The sequence below is a fragment of the Fukomys damarensis genome, unplaced genomic scaffold, assembly GCF_012274545.1.
Source record: "Fukomys damarensis isolate Sample0158 unplaced genomic scaffold, DMR_v1.0_HiC HiC_scaffold_23, whole genome shotgun sequence".
NCBI classification, from domain to species: Eukaryota; Metazoa; Chordata; class Mammalia; order Rodentia; family Bathyergidae; genus Fukomys; species Fukomys damarensis.
Window position 1 is genome coordinate 43821630 of NW_022900935.1, and position 16817 is coordinate 43838446.

General features: G+C 56.1%; 2 protein-coding genes across 3 annotated transcripts in view; both read left to right on the forward strand.

The window, feature by feature from the left end:
* The window catches only part of Cep104 (centrosomal protein 104), a 19551-nt gene extending 5240 nt beyond the window's left edge, over positions 1-14311 (forward strand). The window contains exons 5-21 of one of the 2 annotated variants that reach the window (XM_010627823.3): positions 253-329; positions 2449-2617; positions 2850-3008; positions 3515-3739; positions 5205-5414; positions 5762-5929; positions 6505-6678; positions 8794-8970; positions 9117-9323; positions 9681-9788; positions 10732-10768; positions 10899-10965; positions 11342-11450; positions 12245-12383; positions 12493-12560; positions 12876-12960; positions 13508-14311. In XM_010627823.3, the coding sequence (XP_010626125.1) occupies positions 253-329; positions 2449-2617; positions 2850-3008; positions 3515-3739; positions 5205-5414; positions 5762-5929; positions 6505-6678; positions 8794-8970; positions 9117-9323; positions 9681-9788; positions 10732-10768; positions 10899-10965; positions 11342-11450; positions 12245-12383; positions 12493-12560; positions 12876-12960; positions 13508-13623 (2295 nt within the window). In that variant the 3' untranslated portion in view covers positions 13624-14311. The remainder of the gene's footprint in view (positions 1-252; positions 330-2448; positions 2618-2849; positions 3009-3514; positions 3740-5204; positions 5415-5761; positions 5930-6504; positions 6679-8793; positions 8971-9116; positions 9324-9680; positions 9789-10731; positions 10769-10898; positions 10966-11341; positions 11451-12244; positions 12384-12492; positions 12561-12875; positions 12961-13507) is intronic. The other variant, XM_010627824.3, reaches the window with a different exon arrangement.
* Positions 14312-15942: 1631 nt separating this feature from the next.
* Positions 15943-16817, forward strand: part of Lrrc47 (leucine rich repeat containing 47) — a 12784-nt gene continuing 11909 nt past the window's right edge. Inside the window, exons 1-2 of the mRNA XM_010627894.1 lie at positions 15943-16090; positions 16308-16467. Coding sequence (XP_010626196.1) covers positions 15943-16090; positions 16308-16467 — 308 coding nt within the window. The remainder of the gene's footprint in view (positions 16091-16307; positions 16468-16817) is intronic.

The window sequence follows — 16817 nt, forward strand, 5'->3', positions numbered from 1 at the left end:
ATTTTTTTTTTTTTTTGGTTTAGATGGGGTCTTGCTATGTAGTCCAGGCTGGTGTCAAACTCAGGGTGACGCTCCTGCCTCAGCCTCACAAGAGCTGGGATTACAGGCGAGTCCACCTGCCTAGCCAGCAGCTACAGTCGCTACTACGTGCTCACTCGAGAACTGCGGCTGTCCCTCCCAGAGGCCCACTGGATGGGGTAGCTCAGGTCTCATGCCCGGTCTGCTGAGGCTTAGTGACGCATTTGTCCCCAGACATCCAGGGAGAAGCTGATGGACCATTACCTGGGGCACAGCCCTGAAGACCCGGCGCTGGAAGCCACTTACGTGGGGTAAGAGCTGAGGAGCCGCGGCGCTGGTGGGCGGGCACGGAAGAGCCTGGGTTGGGGCCCTAGATCCGCCTGCAGTGGGCGGCTGTGCCTGGCTTTGGCCGGGAGCAGGTGAGACTGAGGCCACCATGTCACCCAGTGCTGCCACTCCCCAGGCCATTTCCTTGATGTACACTCAGGAGCCTCAGCGCTCTCAGCGCCCGGACGTGTCTGGAGTGGTACAGACACGTAGGTAAATTCAGGGCGGCTCACAGGGCCTGGGTTCACTGCGGTTGTGAGAATTCATTGTATCAGCCCTGAGAAACACACCAGTTCCCCTCCCTGTTCTGTCCTGCTTTCCATTAACAGTTGAGTCCACTTGGTTCTTTTGCTGCTCTCTTTTTGCATTATAACAACCCTTGCCAGGCCTGGGATATAGCTCAATGGCCCTGCGCCTGCCTGGCAAGTACAAGGTCCTAAATTTGATCTCCAGTACTGGAAAGAAAAAGAAACCTTGCTCTGTTGGGGGACATGCAACACCCAGCACTGGGGTGGCTGAGGCAGGAGGGTCTCTTAGAGTTTGAGGCCAGCCCAGTCTCCATAGTGAGACCCTATCTCAGAAAAAGGCAGGATGGCCCTAGCGCTCTGTGCACCTCACTGTCCTCGGCACCTCACTGTCCCCGTGTACCTTGGCTCACACAGTACCACAGCAGAGGCCCCACCCCGGGAGCTATGGTCTAGAGAGAGGAGGATCACACAGCACCTGCTTGCTCCCCTCCGACTGCTCCTTCCAGTAGAGAGAAGGAGCCACATTCGCACTGTGATGGGGCTTCACATTGTCCCCCAGCTGATGTTGCTTCGCCTTTCCCCATCACAGTTGGCCACAGACAGGAGGTGGCCGACACCTGCGCTGTGGGTCCCCTGCACCGCCGGGCGGGGTGCTGCCTGCCTGCCAACAGGTGCTTACTCCCCAGGCCGCACTGCAGAGGGCACTAGCCCACAGGAGGCAGAGTGGCGGAGAGGTTCGCCCAGGGCCATGCCGCTTGGTTGTAGGTGTGGAGCACTGAGAAAGTGGGGGCTCTCGGAACCTCACGGAAGCAGTGAGCGGCGTTCACCTGAGCCACACAGCTCTTTCTACTGCAGAGGCCTGTGGAGCCTCTAGAGCAGCGGGGTCTCCCCATCAAGTGGAACATGAGGCAGGAGACACAGAGCAAATGGCTGTCTCATGACGTTCCGTTCTCTGAGGACTGCACGGCTCGGTAGCATAGGCTCCAGTGTGGAATGTGGTGAGCATCTGGAGAAGAAGCGTGTCACTCTCTGGTCACCGCCGGGACAAGCGGCCAGTGCTGTCCCTGCTGCTGGGCTTGCCTGGCACCCGAATGCAGGAAGTGAAGACGTTGGGAGACTTGGGACTGAGTGTGGCGGTGCTCATGTGTAGTGCAAGCCATTCAGGAGGCTGAGGCAGGACGATTGCAAGTTGAAACCCAGCCTGGGCAGCTCAGTGAGACTGTTTGGTAGAGCTCCTGCCTAGCATGCACAAGGCCCCAGGTTTAGTCATTAGTGTGTGCCACTAAAGAGAGGATTGGGGATTTTCTTTTTTTTTTTTTGTACCAGGGATCAAACTCAGGCCCTTATACTTGCGAGGCGGGCGGTGGCCCCACTGAGCTAAATCCGTGGCCCAAAGATTGCAGACTTTTAAATGCAGAATGTGCTGCAGTCTTTGTTGAACAAGTTTGCCAACTGAGCTCTCTATGGTGGAGAATATGAAACTCATCACACGGAAGGGCACCCATGTCCCAGTGGGCCCTTGGCTCACTCCGCACTGTCTCCTCTGTTAAAGCTTTTGTGGGTCACTGTTCCAGGTGTCCCTGTACTCCCAGACTGAAAGTTGGGCCGCTAGGGGGAGCCCTGACTAACAGCAGCAGTTACAGATCAGCTGCGCACCAGGTCTGGCTGTCTGCATTGGGTTCTTTCTTTTCCACCCACCCTGCACCTGTCCGGCCCGCCTGCACACTCACTGGGAATGAGTTCGTGCTGCCCCTGGCCACACCGACTTCTCTGAGCTTCCGCATGCTCGTGCCAGAGCTACTGTGAGGGCCACAGGGTGTCCAGGCTGGGCACCCCAGTGCTGTCCCTCCCCTAGGCGGTCCGACTACATCTCTCCCCTGGACGACCTGGCCTTTGACATGTACCAGGACCCCGAGGTGGCGCAGATCATCCGCAGACTGGACGAGCGGAAGCGGGAAGCTGTGCAGAGGGAGCGCTACGATCATGCCAAGAAACTGAAGCAGGCCATCGCAGACCTGCAGAAGGTCTGGCTCCCGACAGCCACTCCCTGGGGTGGCGGGCTGGGGCTGTGTGCAACTGGGTCCCGGCTCCATTCCCAGGGATGGAGAGTTGGGGATAATGAACCATGAGGGGCCTGGCCTGCCTGTGCTGGTACAGCACAGCATGGTGTGATGTGGCTGGCACAGGGCTGTGTCATCTCTGCCCCGAGAGCTTGCACGGGCACGTGCGAGCCAGAGCCACACTCCTGTGCCGCAGGTCGGTGAGCGCCTCGGGCGTTACGAGGTGGAGAAGCGCTGCGCGGTGGAGAAGGAGGACTACGACCTGGCCAAGGAGAAGAAGCAGCAGATGGCGCACTACCGGGCCCAGGTGTACGAGCAGCTGGCCCTGCACGGCCTCCTGCAGGGCGAGCTGGAGGTCAGGGCAGCCGTGGGTGAGGGGTGTCTGGCTGCGGGAATGGTGGAACCAGGCCCTGTGCCCCAGGCAGCTGGCAGGCTCTGCCCTGCTGTGATGGGGTGGCTCCGGCCTCATGGTAGAGAAGGAAGAAGGGCCTGCAGTGCAGAGGGGCCTCCTCAGGGGAGACGCCCAGCCCCACTGCCTAGCCATGGGTCTCAGACAGTGTAGACAGGAAGGCGTGCTGTTCTCAAGCCCCAGGAGAGTCACCTGGGCCCAGGCACCACACCAGGGCTCGGTGACCACCGGAGGTTCTGTCCACGAAGGCGGCAAGGACCACTTGGCCATAGACAGGAGCAGCACCACTGCTGACTGCAGGCCTGCCGGGTCCATTCTGGCCCTCATCACTGGCCCCCGGGCATGCGCTGTGGACAGCTGTGGGCACAGACGCTGAGCGGTCATCTTGCGGGGTAAGGTGCTGGCCCCACATAGCCAGGGTGCTCAGGGGCACTGTCCCTTCCCTCCTGCAGGTGCAGAGGCCACTCAATCTGCCCCTCCAGCCCCTTGCCCATGCCAACAGCCCTCGCTGCCGAAAGCCCGAGCCCTCACTCCCCCTGCCACAAGAGATGTATCCAGAAAGCCAGCCCGCAGACCCTCTCGTCCAGGAGCAGCCTGCGTCACCTGTTCTGACTCCTCCACGGCGCTCGGCAGCAGACCAACCACCGCCTGTCCTGGGCCCCGGCCCACAGAGCGCAGTAGGTAGCCCTGTGTCTGCACGTGTGGCGGGTACTTCTTGGGGTCCTGTGCTGTGCCAGGTACCAAGTCCCATGTGGCCAGGGCAGCGACACAAACACCACGCAAATTAGGCCCCTGTCACTTATGCCTCTGCCCCCAGGGTAGTTCTCCCCATCCTTCTGCCTTCTGAGCCCGTTTTCCTCCATAGACGCACAAACATTTGCTTGATGCTTTGTTCCAAGCATCAGAGAGCATCATACACACTGACAGGTGACCAGGCGCAGAATCACTGGGTGCAGGCTGACAGGCTTGGGGGCCATCAGCACTTCCTGTGTCGCACGCACAGGAAGCTGTATCCACAGGGCTCACTGGCTCCCTCCCTGGACCAGTAAGAGGTGGCTGGGTTCAGAGTCCATTTGGTCAGTAGCTCAGTGGTGTCATGAGAAACCTGGGTCCTCCCCTGCGTTTGACTGTTTTCCTGGGGCCTGGAATGTTGGGTTGGTGATTATTGTGGTGACACCTGAGGAGGGGGACGTCCCATTGTAGGCCAGAGTCCTCAGGTTCCCCCTCGATCAGCCTCACGCACGTGCACACTGAGCCTCTGGGTGACAGCTGGGATGGAGGAGGGACAGATACTGCCGGCAGCCCCAGTGTACTGCACAGGAGGGAGGAAGGACAGATGGCCTGTGGGGCCCCATCCACCAGTGCTCACCTGCATCCCCTGTAGACTCATCTGTGTCCCACCATCACATGGACATGCTCTGTACTTGGCCAGTCCCAGCCTCTCAGTTTCACACCCAAGTGAGCTGTAGAGTGTGAAAAACTTACTGGCACATGCAGTGCACACTCACCTGCAGCCCTGCCACACTGAGCATGGGTGGTCACCGTGCCTTCTTCAGAAAACAAACTAGGGTAGAAACAAAACAGGAAGACCCTGTTTCTTCTCCAGCTCCCAGAATCCCACCGCATACTACACTGGCGGCTTTGCTGTGCGCCTCAGCTCCAGGCCAGTGCTCAGCAAGCGGGTGGGCCAGCAGGCGGGAAGACAGTTTACTGCAGCTTCAGCTCAGTCAAGGGCCACCAAATAGCAGTAGTGACTTGTTTACTACCGTGGGGTTCGGTCCTGACATCAGAGCAGCAAACTAAGCAAACACCAGTGATGGGTGACGATCGGAGGGGACATGAGGCGGCCTTCACTTCCTAACCCCTGGAGCCCTCGGGAAGGCCCTCACTGGTAGACAGCTGAGCTGGGCAGGCGCTCTGCTACTGGGTCTGGAGGAGTGTGGCAAGGGCCAGAAGGCCTCACCTGGCTTCTCACCTCTATGGCATTCCACACATTGTCCCAGTGCGACGATGCCAGGGATTGGCAGTGTGCCCTCCCCCGCCCCTGCAGTCTGTCCCCCGAGAGCCCACAGCCGCACCAGGTGGCATGGGCAGGTGGGGTACGCTGGCCCTGCCACAGTGCTCCCTCCCTCCCGCCCTCAGGTGGAGGCCCTGCCCTATGACGAGCGGCCACTTCCCGCCACCCGCCAGCAGCCCCAACCCAGGGACGGGGATGCATGGGCAGAGCCAGAAGTGAGCGAGGCCCAGGCCAGCGCTGCCCGGAGAGGAGGCCTAGCTGGGGAGCCAGAGCCCTTGACAGAGAAGGCTCTGCGAGAGGCCAGCGCTGCCATCGACGCCTTAGGAGAGGCCTTGGTGAGGAGGAGGCCCAGACACATGCACGCAAGAGGAAGGAGCAACACTTAAGTCCCCTCGGGAAGCCCTTGATGTGCATTACTAACCTGAGCTGGTGAATCAAGCGAGGCTCTACCCATCAGACCTGGAGTCTGCACTGAGGCCCTGCCTGTGGGGAGCACCACCAGGGGGCGGGGGACAGGAGGATCGCTGTGAGTTTGAGACCAGCCTGGGCTGTGTAGCGAGTTCAAGGCCGGCTGGAACCACATAGGGAGACCCTGCCTCAAAAAAGAGAAATCCCTGCAAGTTGTGCAGCCGGGATGGCCCGCGCTGCCTCCCTGACTAAAGCCACCTCCTGTCCTGGCCAGGTCGCAGGGGCCTATTCCAGGACCTGGTCCTACCGTGAGGACGCGCTGCTCATGCTCTACAAAAAGCTAACGGATATGCCCACCGGAACCCCGAGGGAGGGTGCTAAGAACGCATTCAGGGCGGCTGTGTCCCTCGTCTGCAGAGCCATCAAGGATCCCGTGACCTCGGTGGGTCCTCAGCCTGCCAGCCAGGCCCCTACCACTCCACGGCACCCAGAGCTGCTGGGGGACATCCACTGTGCGGCGTGGCTGCCGGCCGGGTGACGGGAAGTGAAGAGCCGGAGCCACCTGTGCTTGTCACCTCCCTCCACACACACACACCATTGTCCCTACCCTACACGGTGAGCAGTGGCCTCATTCATGCCACCCCCGCTCTGTGCAGGGGTTTGCTCCCTATGGGCCTGAGGATCCCGGGAGTCACAGCTGCAGTTTTCTAACACTGAGCTTTTCGACACAGATCTCCTAGCAGAGGCACCATGCTTAGGTCACAGTTCTCAACTTGCCTCTTTAGCCCGTCCAACAAGTTGCATTTTCTGTGTGTGTGTGTGTGTGTGTGTGTGTGTATACCAGGAGTGGAACTCAGGGCTTTGTGCATGCCAGGCAGGTGCAGTGCCCCTGAGCTAAATCCCCAGCCCTGTCATTTTTCAACATAATGTTCATACTTGTTACCGGTAGTGACTTTCATATTTGCTCTGGGTGAAATCCAGTTTTTGTAGTTCTTCTGTTTTCTCTCCTTTTCTTAGGTCTTTCAGGCTTCTCTGAAGCTGTTGAAAGTGCTCATCACCCAGTACGTACCCAAACACAAGCTGGGCAGACCGGAAATCGCACACTGCGTGGAAAGGACCATGCCCGCCCTGCTCGCCAGAACAGGGGACTCCTGCGCCCGTCTCCGTGTTGCGGCCTCCAACTTCATTCAGGTCTGTGCCCCGGCAGCCTCCACAGCGCCTCATTCCAGGACGCTCACCCCCTCAGCAGCACCCGAGATTCTGCCCTACCCAGGGACTCTGACCCCGGTGCCCAGTTCCTTCCACTGCTTCCCACACCCAGCATATCCTAGCGAGTAGAAATACATGCAGAGCTATGTCAGAGGAGAAAGCCTGGGGTAAAGGAGAATGTATAACCTGCCTGGTCTAGGTATTTCCATTCTTTCACCAGACGTGCCTAGCGTAGGCCAGGAAACTGAGCAAGGTGTGAATGGATATAAGCTTTCTTGCACACGGTAGCATGAAAATGTATTTTGTTCTCGTTAAATTAGCTGTTGAGGGCTGGGGCTTTAGCTCAGTGGCTCCGGCGCCTGCCTTGCATGAGGGAGGACCTGAGTTAGATCCCCAGTACCAAAAAAAAAAAAAAAATAGCTAATGAATTCATCTAGTTTAGGGGTTTTCTTTTGTGAGGCTGGGTTTGAACCCAGGGCCTTTCCCATAGCAGGCAAGTGTTCTGCCACTGAGCTACATCCCCAGCCCTTTTTATTTTATTTTGAGACTGGCTCTTGGTATGTTTCCCAAGCTGGCCTTGAAATTGTAATCCTCCTGCCTCAGCCTCCCCAGTAGCTGGAATAACAGGCTAGTTCCTGTACCCCACCCAGCTAGGTTCAGTAGCCCCTAACACTCCACATTTTGGCTTCCACAAATTCCATAACCACCTTACAGTTTCTTGCAAAATCTTTTGAGTGTGCATATGTGTCTTTGAAGGAATCCAACACTCATTGTTTCTCAGAGGGTTGGATTGTGCAAACCCAGAAGAACAGTCTAGTTTTCTTTTAAGAAACATAAATTTCAAGGCTGGGCATAGTGGCTCACACCTGTAATCCCAGCAGGATTGCTGTGAGTTCAAGACCAGCCTGGGCTACATAATGAGTTCCAGGTCAGTCTCCACTACATAGTGAGACCCTGTCAAAAAAAAGAAAGAAACTTAAATTTGAGGCCAGAGATTTAGCTCAGTGGCACTGCACCCACCTTGCAAGCCCAAGGTCCTGAGTTCAGTCCCACTACTGCAAAAAAAAAAAAAGGATTTCTCCCTGTATTACAGCTTAAATATTGTATCATCTTTTTCTGTACCTGACTGATGTTTTATAGAAAGGCGTGTTTGGAGACGTTAAAATACATAATGATACTTATCCTACTAGTAATCATATTAATTGAAGAGATATACTTGTCACACTTAAAGAGAGAGAATGTGTTACTGGGGTTGGACCCCAGGAGCTCTGCTCCATACTCAGCTCTTTTTGGAGGGAGTCAGGTCTTGCTCCTGTGACCCAGGAGGGTGCAGGCGTGTGCCGCCATGCCCTACCACTGTTATTCTTAATTGACATTAAAAACTAAGACAACACAAATGAATTTTCAGCTGCAAAACCAATTTCTTTTTGACTTTTGGAAATCAGAAAACCTTTCCCTTGAGATTGAGGGACACTGGGAACAGAAACCTTTAAATTCAGCTATGTTTTCTCTGATGCTTTCATTAATCACTGCATGGTCATGCATTTATATCTTATACTTCAAGCTTTTCTTTCTAAATGTTACTAGTCTTTAAATGGAAATATGAGGCAGGTGTGGTGCAGGCCTATAATCCCAGTACTCAGGAGGCTGAAGCAGGAGGATTGCCAGGTGAGTTCAAGGCCAGCCAGAGCTACATAGTGAGACCTTGTCTCAAAAAAAACAAATAGATGTGGTGTGCATCTATAATCTCAGCACTTAGGATGCTGAGGCAGGATGATCACAAGGTGTTCAAGACCAGCCTAGGGTACATACACAGTGAGTTCAAGTCTGGCCTGAACCACATAGGGAGACCCTGTCTCAAAAAACCAGGAAAAGGGCCAGGGATGTAGTTCAGTGGCACTGCGCTGCCTGGCAAGCACCAAGTCCTGAGTTCCATCCCCAGTACTGGAGAGGGAAAAAAAAATGAAAAAACTTTGTTCTCAAGCATCAAATCATTTTACTGTAATTAGCAGCTGTCATTTATTCCATTTCCCTCTGGTGTTTCCTCTATCGTGGTGCATTGCCGTGGAGACTGACAGTGTGTGTTGCCTTGCACAGGAGATGGCGCTGTGCGAGGAGGTCCGGGCGCTGCAGATGGTCCCATCCTACTTGGTGCAGCCGCTGAAGCCCAACTGCTCGGCCCGCCTGGCCATGAGTCAGATGGACCTCCTGGCACGGCTGCTGCGAGACCTGGGCACTGCGGGCACCGGCTTCAACGTGGACAGCGTGATGAGGGTATGGGCCTTGGTGCAGGGTGCGTCCACAGGTCTGGGGAATCACCTGCCAGATCTGATGCAGTGTGCAAACTGCACATGCTCTATGGGGAGAACTTCATTGTGTGATCTGGTGACAAGATGACACCCTCCCAACTCTGTCCCCAGTTCACTGTGAGCGCCCTGGAACACAGGGTGTACAAGGTCCGGGAGACGGCAGTCAAGGTCATCCTGGACATGTACGCACAGCACCAGGCCCTGGTCCTTGAGTTCCTCCCTCCAGATGACAGCAGCTCACGCAGGAATCTCCTCTACAAGACCATCTTTGAGGGGTTTGCCCGCATAGATGGCAGGCCCACCCATGCCCAGACCAGGGTAAGCAGCCTCATGAGCCAGGTGAGGCCTGGGCTTGAGAGTTCTTGGTGCACAACAGGCAGCAGGCACACTGGGGGCCCCACTGGGGAAGCCCCGGCCCACAGGCCCTGGTCAGACTCCAGCCCTCCACTTCTGGCCCAGGCCTCACTCCCACTGTGACAGCAGCGATTGAAGTTCTTTCTATCATTTAATGTGTATTAAATTCACCTGAAAAATATACTTTAGTCCTGGTTATATTCAGCTCAGTGAATAGAACAGTAAGGAATATTTTCATGTGATAATTTGCCCCTACCATGTCTAAGGCTACCCCAAAAAGCTATTCTGATGGAAAAATGACTTTTTTTTTTTTTTAACCAGGCACAGAAAAAAGCAGCTACAGAAGAAGCAGAAAAACGAAAAAAAGAAGAAATCAAAGTTCTGCAAGGGCAGCTGGCAGCTCTGAAAGAAATACAGGCGGAGACTGAGGTGGGGAGGCCACTGCGCCCTTCAGTGCCACTGTCCCTTCTACAGCCTTTGTTACACAGATGCACAGGCACTGCCTTCCCGGGGTCCTGCCATGGCATCTTTATCTTGGGCGCCTTTAAAGTCATTACTGGCCGTCAGCACCCAGCCCTCTGCTGCGATGAAGACGGAACAGCTGCTCCCCTCACATCCCTCACCTGCTTGGAGGACAGGCAGGCAGTGTCCCAGGGACGCAGGGGTGCACTCTGCCACGGGCTTAGCTCGTCACCACAGATCCCGTCCCACCTGCACCTGGGATTGAGTTCAGTGGCTCAGGCATTTGCTCTATGTAAAGTTCCTGAAGGGGAGAGGAATCCCTTGTACCAGGCACAGGCAGGGGAACCAGAAGTGGATGCTCAGGTTGCAGAGTTCTGCTGTGGGAGGCACATGTGCCTGTGAGCCTGTCCACTGCGCTGTGTCACCTCACGGGGCAGGACGCAGGGATGCAGAGCTAAGGCCACAGCAGTGTCCCCACCAGAGGGCAGAATTTGAGAGTCCCCAGGAGAAAAGCAGGACACCAGGAAGAAGAGGCTGGTGGCGGCCTCACCTCCAGCCCAGCTGCTCACAGCAGACCCCAAGGGCACACTAAGGGGCCACAGCTCAGTCTGGTCCTGACGGTTCACAAAGGACATGAGGGTGAAACCCAGCGGGGTCACACAGGTCACTGACCCCCACACTCGGGACACCAGCTGCTGTCGCCAGGACAGTATCCCGCCCCTGTGCTCCAGGCCTGGTGGTCGGGTGTGGCCGGCTTCTGGGGAGTGGGGGTCTGAGCCCCGGGGAAGGGGGAGAACAGCTGAGCGTCCCGCCACTCTGAACAGAGACCTTGAAGGAAAGCTGGAAATACTTTTACGGCCAGGCACACTGGCCTGCTATGCTGTCCCTGACCTGCCTGTTTCTGTCTTAGGAAAAAGAGAGCAATGCTGAGAAGCCCAGGAAGCAGGGTAGGTCCCCTGAGCCCCCACCGTGTATACCAAACACTGCCACCTTCAAGCGCACAGCACTGGACAGACCGTCACTAAACGTGGAAGCGTTTCTGCAGCAATTACTGAGGCTGTTCCCTCTCCTCTCCAGACAGCCCCAGCAGGAAGGCAGCCCCAACGGACACCCCGGAAGTCCCAGGCAGCCACTACCTGGACAAGTGAGTCAGGCTGCGTGCAGGGACCCTGGGCAGGAGTGACCCCGACTCACCATGACCAGTGACGAGCAGGCCGTGCCACAGCACCAGGCTGAGGGTCACCACCTTTGCCCCTTAGCGGGTCCCCATTTGTCAGAAGCCCCGGGGAGCAGATGGCTCCTCCCCAGGCCCAGGCTCACCCGCAGGGGTGTAGCAGGGGCATAAAAGAGACAGCCTATCTCCCCCAGTGCCTAAACTGCCTCATGCACTTAGTAGCCTGGCAGAGGTCTGAGCCCATCATCTGTCACTGCTCTGGCCGCCCAGGACCCCACGCCCTGCAGCCAAGGCCACTCAGGGCGAGGGTGGAGGGGTAGGAGCCACAGCCCCTGCTTCTCTGCAGCCTGTGCATCTTCTGCGGGGAGCGGAGCGCGGCTTTCACGGAGGAGGGGCTGGACCTGCACTACTGGAAGCACTGCCTCATGCTAACACGCTGCAGCCACTGCAGGCAGGTCAGGCCCACAGCCGCGGTGCCCACTCTGGGGTTTCGGGTGGCATAGGAGGCGTACGGAGAAGTCACAGGCCACTCGGTGTGCCACCAGCCCAGGGATAGTCCCTGGGCCACTCTTCCCTGACTCTGACGCCACTTGCTGCTGTGCATGAGCCACCACATGCTGTGTGTGGTCCCTCATGTCCACGGGTTTCTGCCCATCTGACCGGGGTCTGAGGGACACGCTGTGCTGTGCTCCTGAGCGCATGCAGCCCAGGCTTGCTGTCAATGTGTCACCTGGCTGCCAGGATCGGGCTGAGGGGCGCTGTCATGGGATGGAGCCAGCTGACATCCTGGGGGTGGAGGCGCCATGTCCTCAGCCGTCCCAGGGCACGAGCGGTGTGGTCTGTGTCCCCGATCTGCCCTTGCCCCACGTAGCTAGCAGACAGAACCATCTTCTCCTGTCCCACTCTCCCCGTGCAGGACCCCTGTGGAGCAGGCAGCACAGGCTCCAGAGCCATGGAGCTGCAGCACAAGTCACTCCCGCCAGAAACGAGACAGGGCCAGACCCTCTTTCTGTGCACGTTCTTAGACACACTGGGGAGCCCAAATTTGAACCCGAGTCCACATGTTTAACCCCCAGCTTCTCATAGCCACTGTTATACCAGTCACGCCCAAGTCACTTCAGTCCTGCCCACCTGCCTCTCACGGTACTGAGTACGGGAAGCAACGGCAGACACGGGGAGGGCCTGAGGACCGGCACTGGCATGAGGGACGCTGTGTGTGCTCAGTGTGCCCTGCTGTGTCTCGGCCCAGGTGGTGGAGATCGCCAGCCTGACAGAGCACCTGCTGACAGAGTGTGACAGCCGGGACGCCTTCGGGAAGTGCTACCGCTGCAGCGAGGCCATGCTGAAGGAGGAGCTGCCCCGACACATAAAAGCAAAGGCCTGCGCCCGTGAGTGCGGCCCCACCCCAGCAGGGGGCACCTGGCCAGGAATGCGCCTGTGCCCTTCCCTCATGCTCACATGCATTTGGTAATCAGGACCTTTTCACCATCGTTCCAGCTGCCAAATCTGAGAAGCTGGCGAACCGGTGTCCTCTGTGCCACGAGAATTTCGCTCCTGGAGAAGAGGTGAGGGGCCTGACCTGGGGGGGGCGCCTGGGAGGGGCCCATGTCCTCGAGATGTTGGAGAGCGGGCCTGGGCCACAGCACACGGGAGCAGGTCTGCAGGGTGAGGCTATTCCAGAGCAGCATAGGGCTGCTGCTGATGCCTGCTGGAGCGTGCAGCTCAGCTTGGCTGCCAGGCTATGGAACTCAGGTGCTCGCCACCATAGCCCCGAGGGGTCTGTGCAGGGCACCAACCAGTCCGATAGCCGCCCTCCCAGAGCTTGGGTGTTCCAGGCTGCTATGGCTGCCATGCTGTCCCGCAGCCTCCTCTTCCTACAGGCATGGAAGGCACACCTGATGGGCCCCGCCGGCTGTACCATGAACCTGCGCAAGACACAGCCCAAGGCCCCAGCACCACAGCAGGGTGAGCTCCCGGCCGTGCCCCCAGGGTTCCTGTGCCCCACTGACTGGCCCTTGGTGCCTTCTGCAGGGCGGAGTTAAACAGAGCCTAGATAAAGCACTGTCCAATGGATGAATGGCCAGTTTGGCTACTTCCTCTCAGATTTACAGTGCCCTGGAAGAAGACAGAGAAAGTGGTTCCAGGTCACAGTGGGGGTGGCATCTATGAGGCAGAATGGTGACCAGTAGGGCTCGGTCCACATGGGCCCGTGTCATGCGGCCAACGTCATCTTTGTCCTGACTCTTAGAAACTCCATGACAGCTGCCCTCAGCCACGAGTGGAGCCTGTCCTCACCGCCTGCCTGAGGCAGGTCTCCCTTTTGCTGCCACATGGCTCCTCACATCGGTCACAGGCAGCCTGTGACTGCTGCCACCAGCTGGGTGATGGCCACTCCCTGTGGCCTGGCCTGGAGCTCTGCTGCCCACTCTGAGCTCTGAGGTTCCTGTGGTCACCTGGACCACAAGCCCCACTCTGATGCAGTCCCTGACTTGTATCTCTGTCCCCATCACAGGTAAAGGTCCCACCACAGCCAAGATGGGAACCTCAGGTACGAAGGTGGGGAGCAAAATCCCCACCCCAAAGGGCGGCCTGAACAAGATTTCCAGCAGGACGTATAGCAAGCAGTGACATGGCAACTCTGTCACTCTGTGTCCGTCGGGCCATGTCCTTGCTCTAAAGCCTTTCTCCAGAAAACAACACAGCAGCCCCCGGTCTGCTCTCACTGAACCTTGTGCCTGGCTCTGACCAAAGAACTCCGGGAGCTGAACCCCGAACTGCATGGGCCTTCGGGTCCCAGAAGCACAGGAGCAGGACAGCCGAGCAAAGGAGTCAAGGGGAACAGGGATGGGAGAGGCAGCGGCTGCCGAGAGAACTCGCACCCTGCTGCAGCCCCTCTTCCTGCACCGTCCCCAGACCTGTGCTTAGGGCCCAATTCTCTCACTGTCTGAGCCTGGAAAAAGTGCTATGGGGAGAACCTGGCTGGCCTCACATCCCCACCTGCAGGCCTCTGTTTTGGTCCTGGCACAGACACTTCTAGCAAGCCCAGGCCAGCTCAGGTCTATCACACTGTCCTCTTTCCCCCAAGCTGTAAGTGAGCCAAAGCTTCTCCCCATGGACGGCAGGTCCCGGGCTTCCTCCAATGGCCAGGGAAAGAGCTTCCCATCCACTTGGGGGCGTCTGTCCTGTCCCATCTCCACATGGCCAGGCGCTGCTGCATCTGAGGTTGAGGCTTTCAGGATGCACTCAGAACCTTAGGACTGAGGGAACTACCGCTCTTGATTAGTGTTCGGATGCTTTTATCCTCAACCATGTGAAACAATGAAATAAGTATCACACTAAAAGGTACTTGAGGCAGGATGGCTGTGAGTTCGAGGCCAGCCTGGGCTACAGAGCAGACCCTGCCTCAAAGGAAACTAACAGGTACATGAACAGCGAGCTCCCCAGATCTGCTGGTAACTGAGGATTTGGATTAATTAACCTCTGTTTTGGGTGGCTGTGTAAGAAGGAGGCCTACCAAGATGATAAATCTACTAGCAGTCTCTGAATAGTAACACAGATAACAAAACTTCATTAGATAGCGCTAAGCCAGGTGCCTGGGTGTCTGCAGGTGGTCCCGTCTGTCCCAGAGATGTTGGCCATTGTCTTCTAATGCACCTTTTAAGAACAGAAAGCACTTCTTTAAATAAAACAGTAATGAGAAAAGTTAACCAAGGAATTATCCTTTCCTCTGCAATCCAAACTAAGTGGATGAATGTGGTGTCTCCTATCTGTTTTAACTTGATATTTGTAAAAAAATTTCATGGGGCTGGAGATTTAGCTTAGTGGTTCTGCCGCCTGCTTCACAACCACAAGGTCCTGAGTTTGATCCCCCTACCAAAAAATAAAAATTAAAAACTAAAAGCATGATTAGCCAGGTGTGGTGCATGCCTATATCCCCAGCACTTGGGAAGCTGAGCAGGAGGTTCACTGTGAGTTCAAGGCCAGCCTGGGCTACATAGCAAGACCCTGTCTCAAAAAGTAAAAATTCGTTTTCCATGATTAACAAATAAGATTGGTCACCACCTTATTCTTGTGCTGGTTACCAGAGAATTGAGTTTCTGTGGTGGTGATCTGGCTGTGATCAGTAGCTTCTGAAAGCGTAATGCACTTAGGCACCCCTAAGACCAGGAGTAAAGCATGAAGATGGAGGCAGGGGTACCCAATCCCTCAGCCCTTCAAAATTAAATACCAAAACTTGGAACGCAAATAAATACCTGAATTTGCATTTATGATTATGTTGTGGGTATTTAATAATTTTATTTATATTATTTTCATATCTTAAGATATTAAACCTATAAGAATTATATCAATAAATTTGCATTGAACACTATTGTAAATACCTTTAATGACAATGTGTAACTTTTAAATGCTTTAACATAGTTTTCTATTTGCCTTTATTTCAGGTACCAGATTATAAAATAATATATTTTTATTGTTACCATTTTAGGGCATAAGGGTTCATTCACCTTGAGTACATTAATATAATAAAAACACTAAATGTTTTTTCATTTCTTTCACAATTGTGATTAAAAAGCAATTTGTAAGTCACTTGGATGTTGTACTTGCAGATGTGTCTGTGTGTTGAGGAGGTAGGTTGGCAGCTTCCAAGGAGAGCATGGAGCTGCTCTGAATGCTGGGCTGGGTTTACCCCCAAAGAGGCCGCGTGATTTTAAAGCATACATGGGTGACTACGATTTGGATTAGTTAACCTCTGTTTTGGGTGGCTGTGTAAGACAGCGGGCACCCCCAGCTTCCACCTGCATGGCTAATGCAGAATGTTCCAGAATGTCTGGCTATGCCCAGGGACCTGACCGCCCACACAGTTGCCCGGCCTCTCCTTGCAGCGGGGAGGCTCCAATGCTGGCCTCTAGGGTATTGCAGAGCAGCCGCTCAGTTTGTGTAGAAGCCATGACCTGGCCAGCGTGGCTCCAGGTGCCCGCAGCCTCCTTGCTGCTTGGGAGCCAGCTCTCACGCATTGCCATCACAGCCGCCAGCCACCTTCAGGGTCCTGGGCTCACTGTGACAGGCGGCGTGGATGGGCAGAGGGTGGCACCAGGTCAGGCTCAGTATAGGAAGCAGCTGAGCTGGGGCTGGGAACAAACTCAGCAGAGAAGCCAACTGCTCCACAGTGAGGCTGGCGTCCGTCCAGCCAGGGACAGAGCCTGGACAGCCTGGATGTGGACCTAGACAATGAACAGAGGCGCTTTGGGGCTCATCCCACCCCTCCTAGTTCAATATCTACAGGGTACCTTCACTAGCCCCTCCCATCCCAGGACCCCCTTGGCTGGGCCAGGAGCCCTCAGGCCGAGCACTTTGGAATATAGACAGTGGCTCACTGCAGGCAGGCAGCCCCCACCGCCACCAGGACAAGCCCCAGGACTCCCAGGACCACCAGGAGGAGCAGACTGGAGGAGGCCAGCACCATCCAGAGCTGTGGGGCAGGGGAATGGAGGCCCTGAAGGAAAGGACAGCTGTGCTCAGGATGCCCAGGTGACCCTTGGCAGGTGCAGTCCCAGTAGGGACCATCTGGGTTCCATCCCAAAACCACCAGAAAAATAAAAAATGAGTGCAGCCAGGTGTGGTGGTGCACTTGGGAGGCTGAGGCAGGAGGATCACTGAGTTCAAGGCCAGCCTGGGCTACATTGTGAGACTCTGTCTCAAACAAAAAATGAATGTATAGCGTATGTTCATGCCTCTCTGCCTCCAGGAACACCTTCCCTGAGTGTCCACCAGCCGCCTGCAGACCATGCCTGCCATGAGAGTGGGCTGTGGTGCCCCCCCCC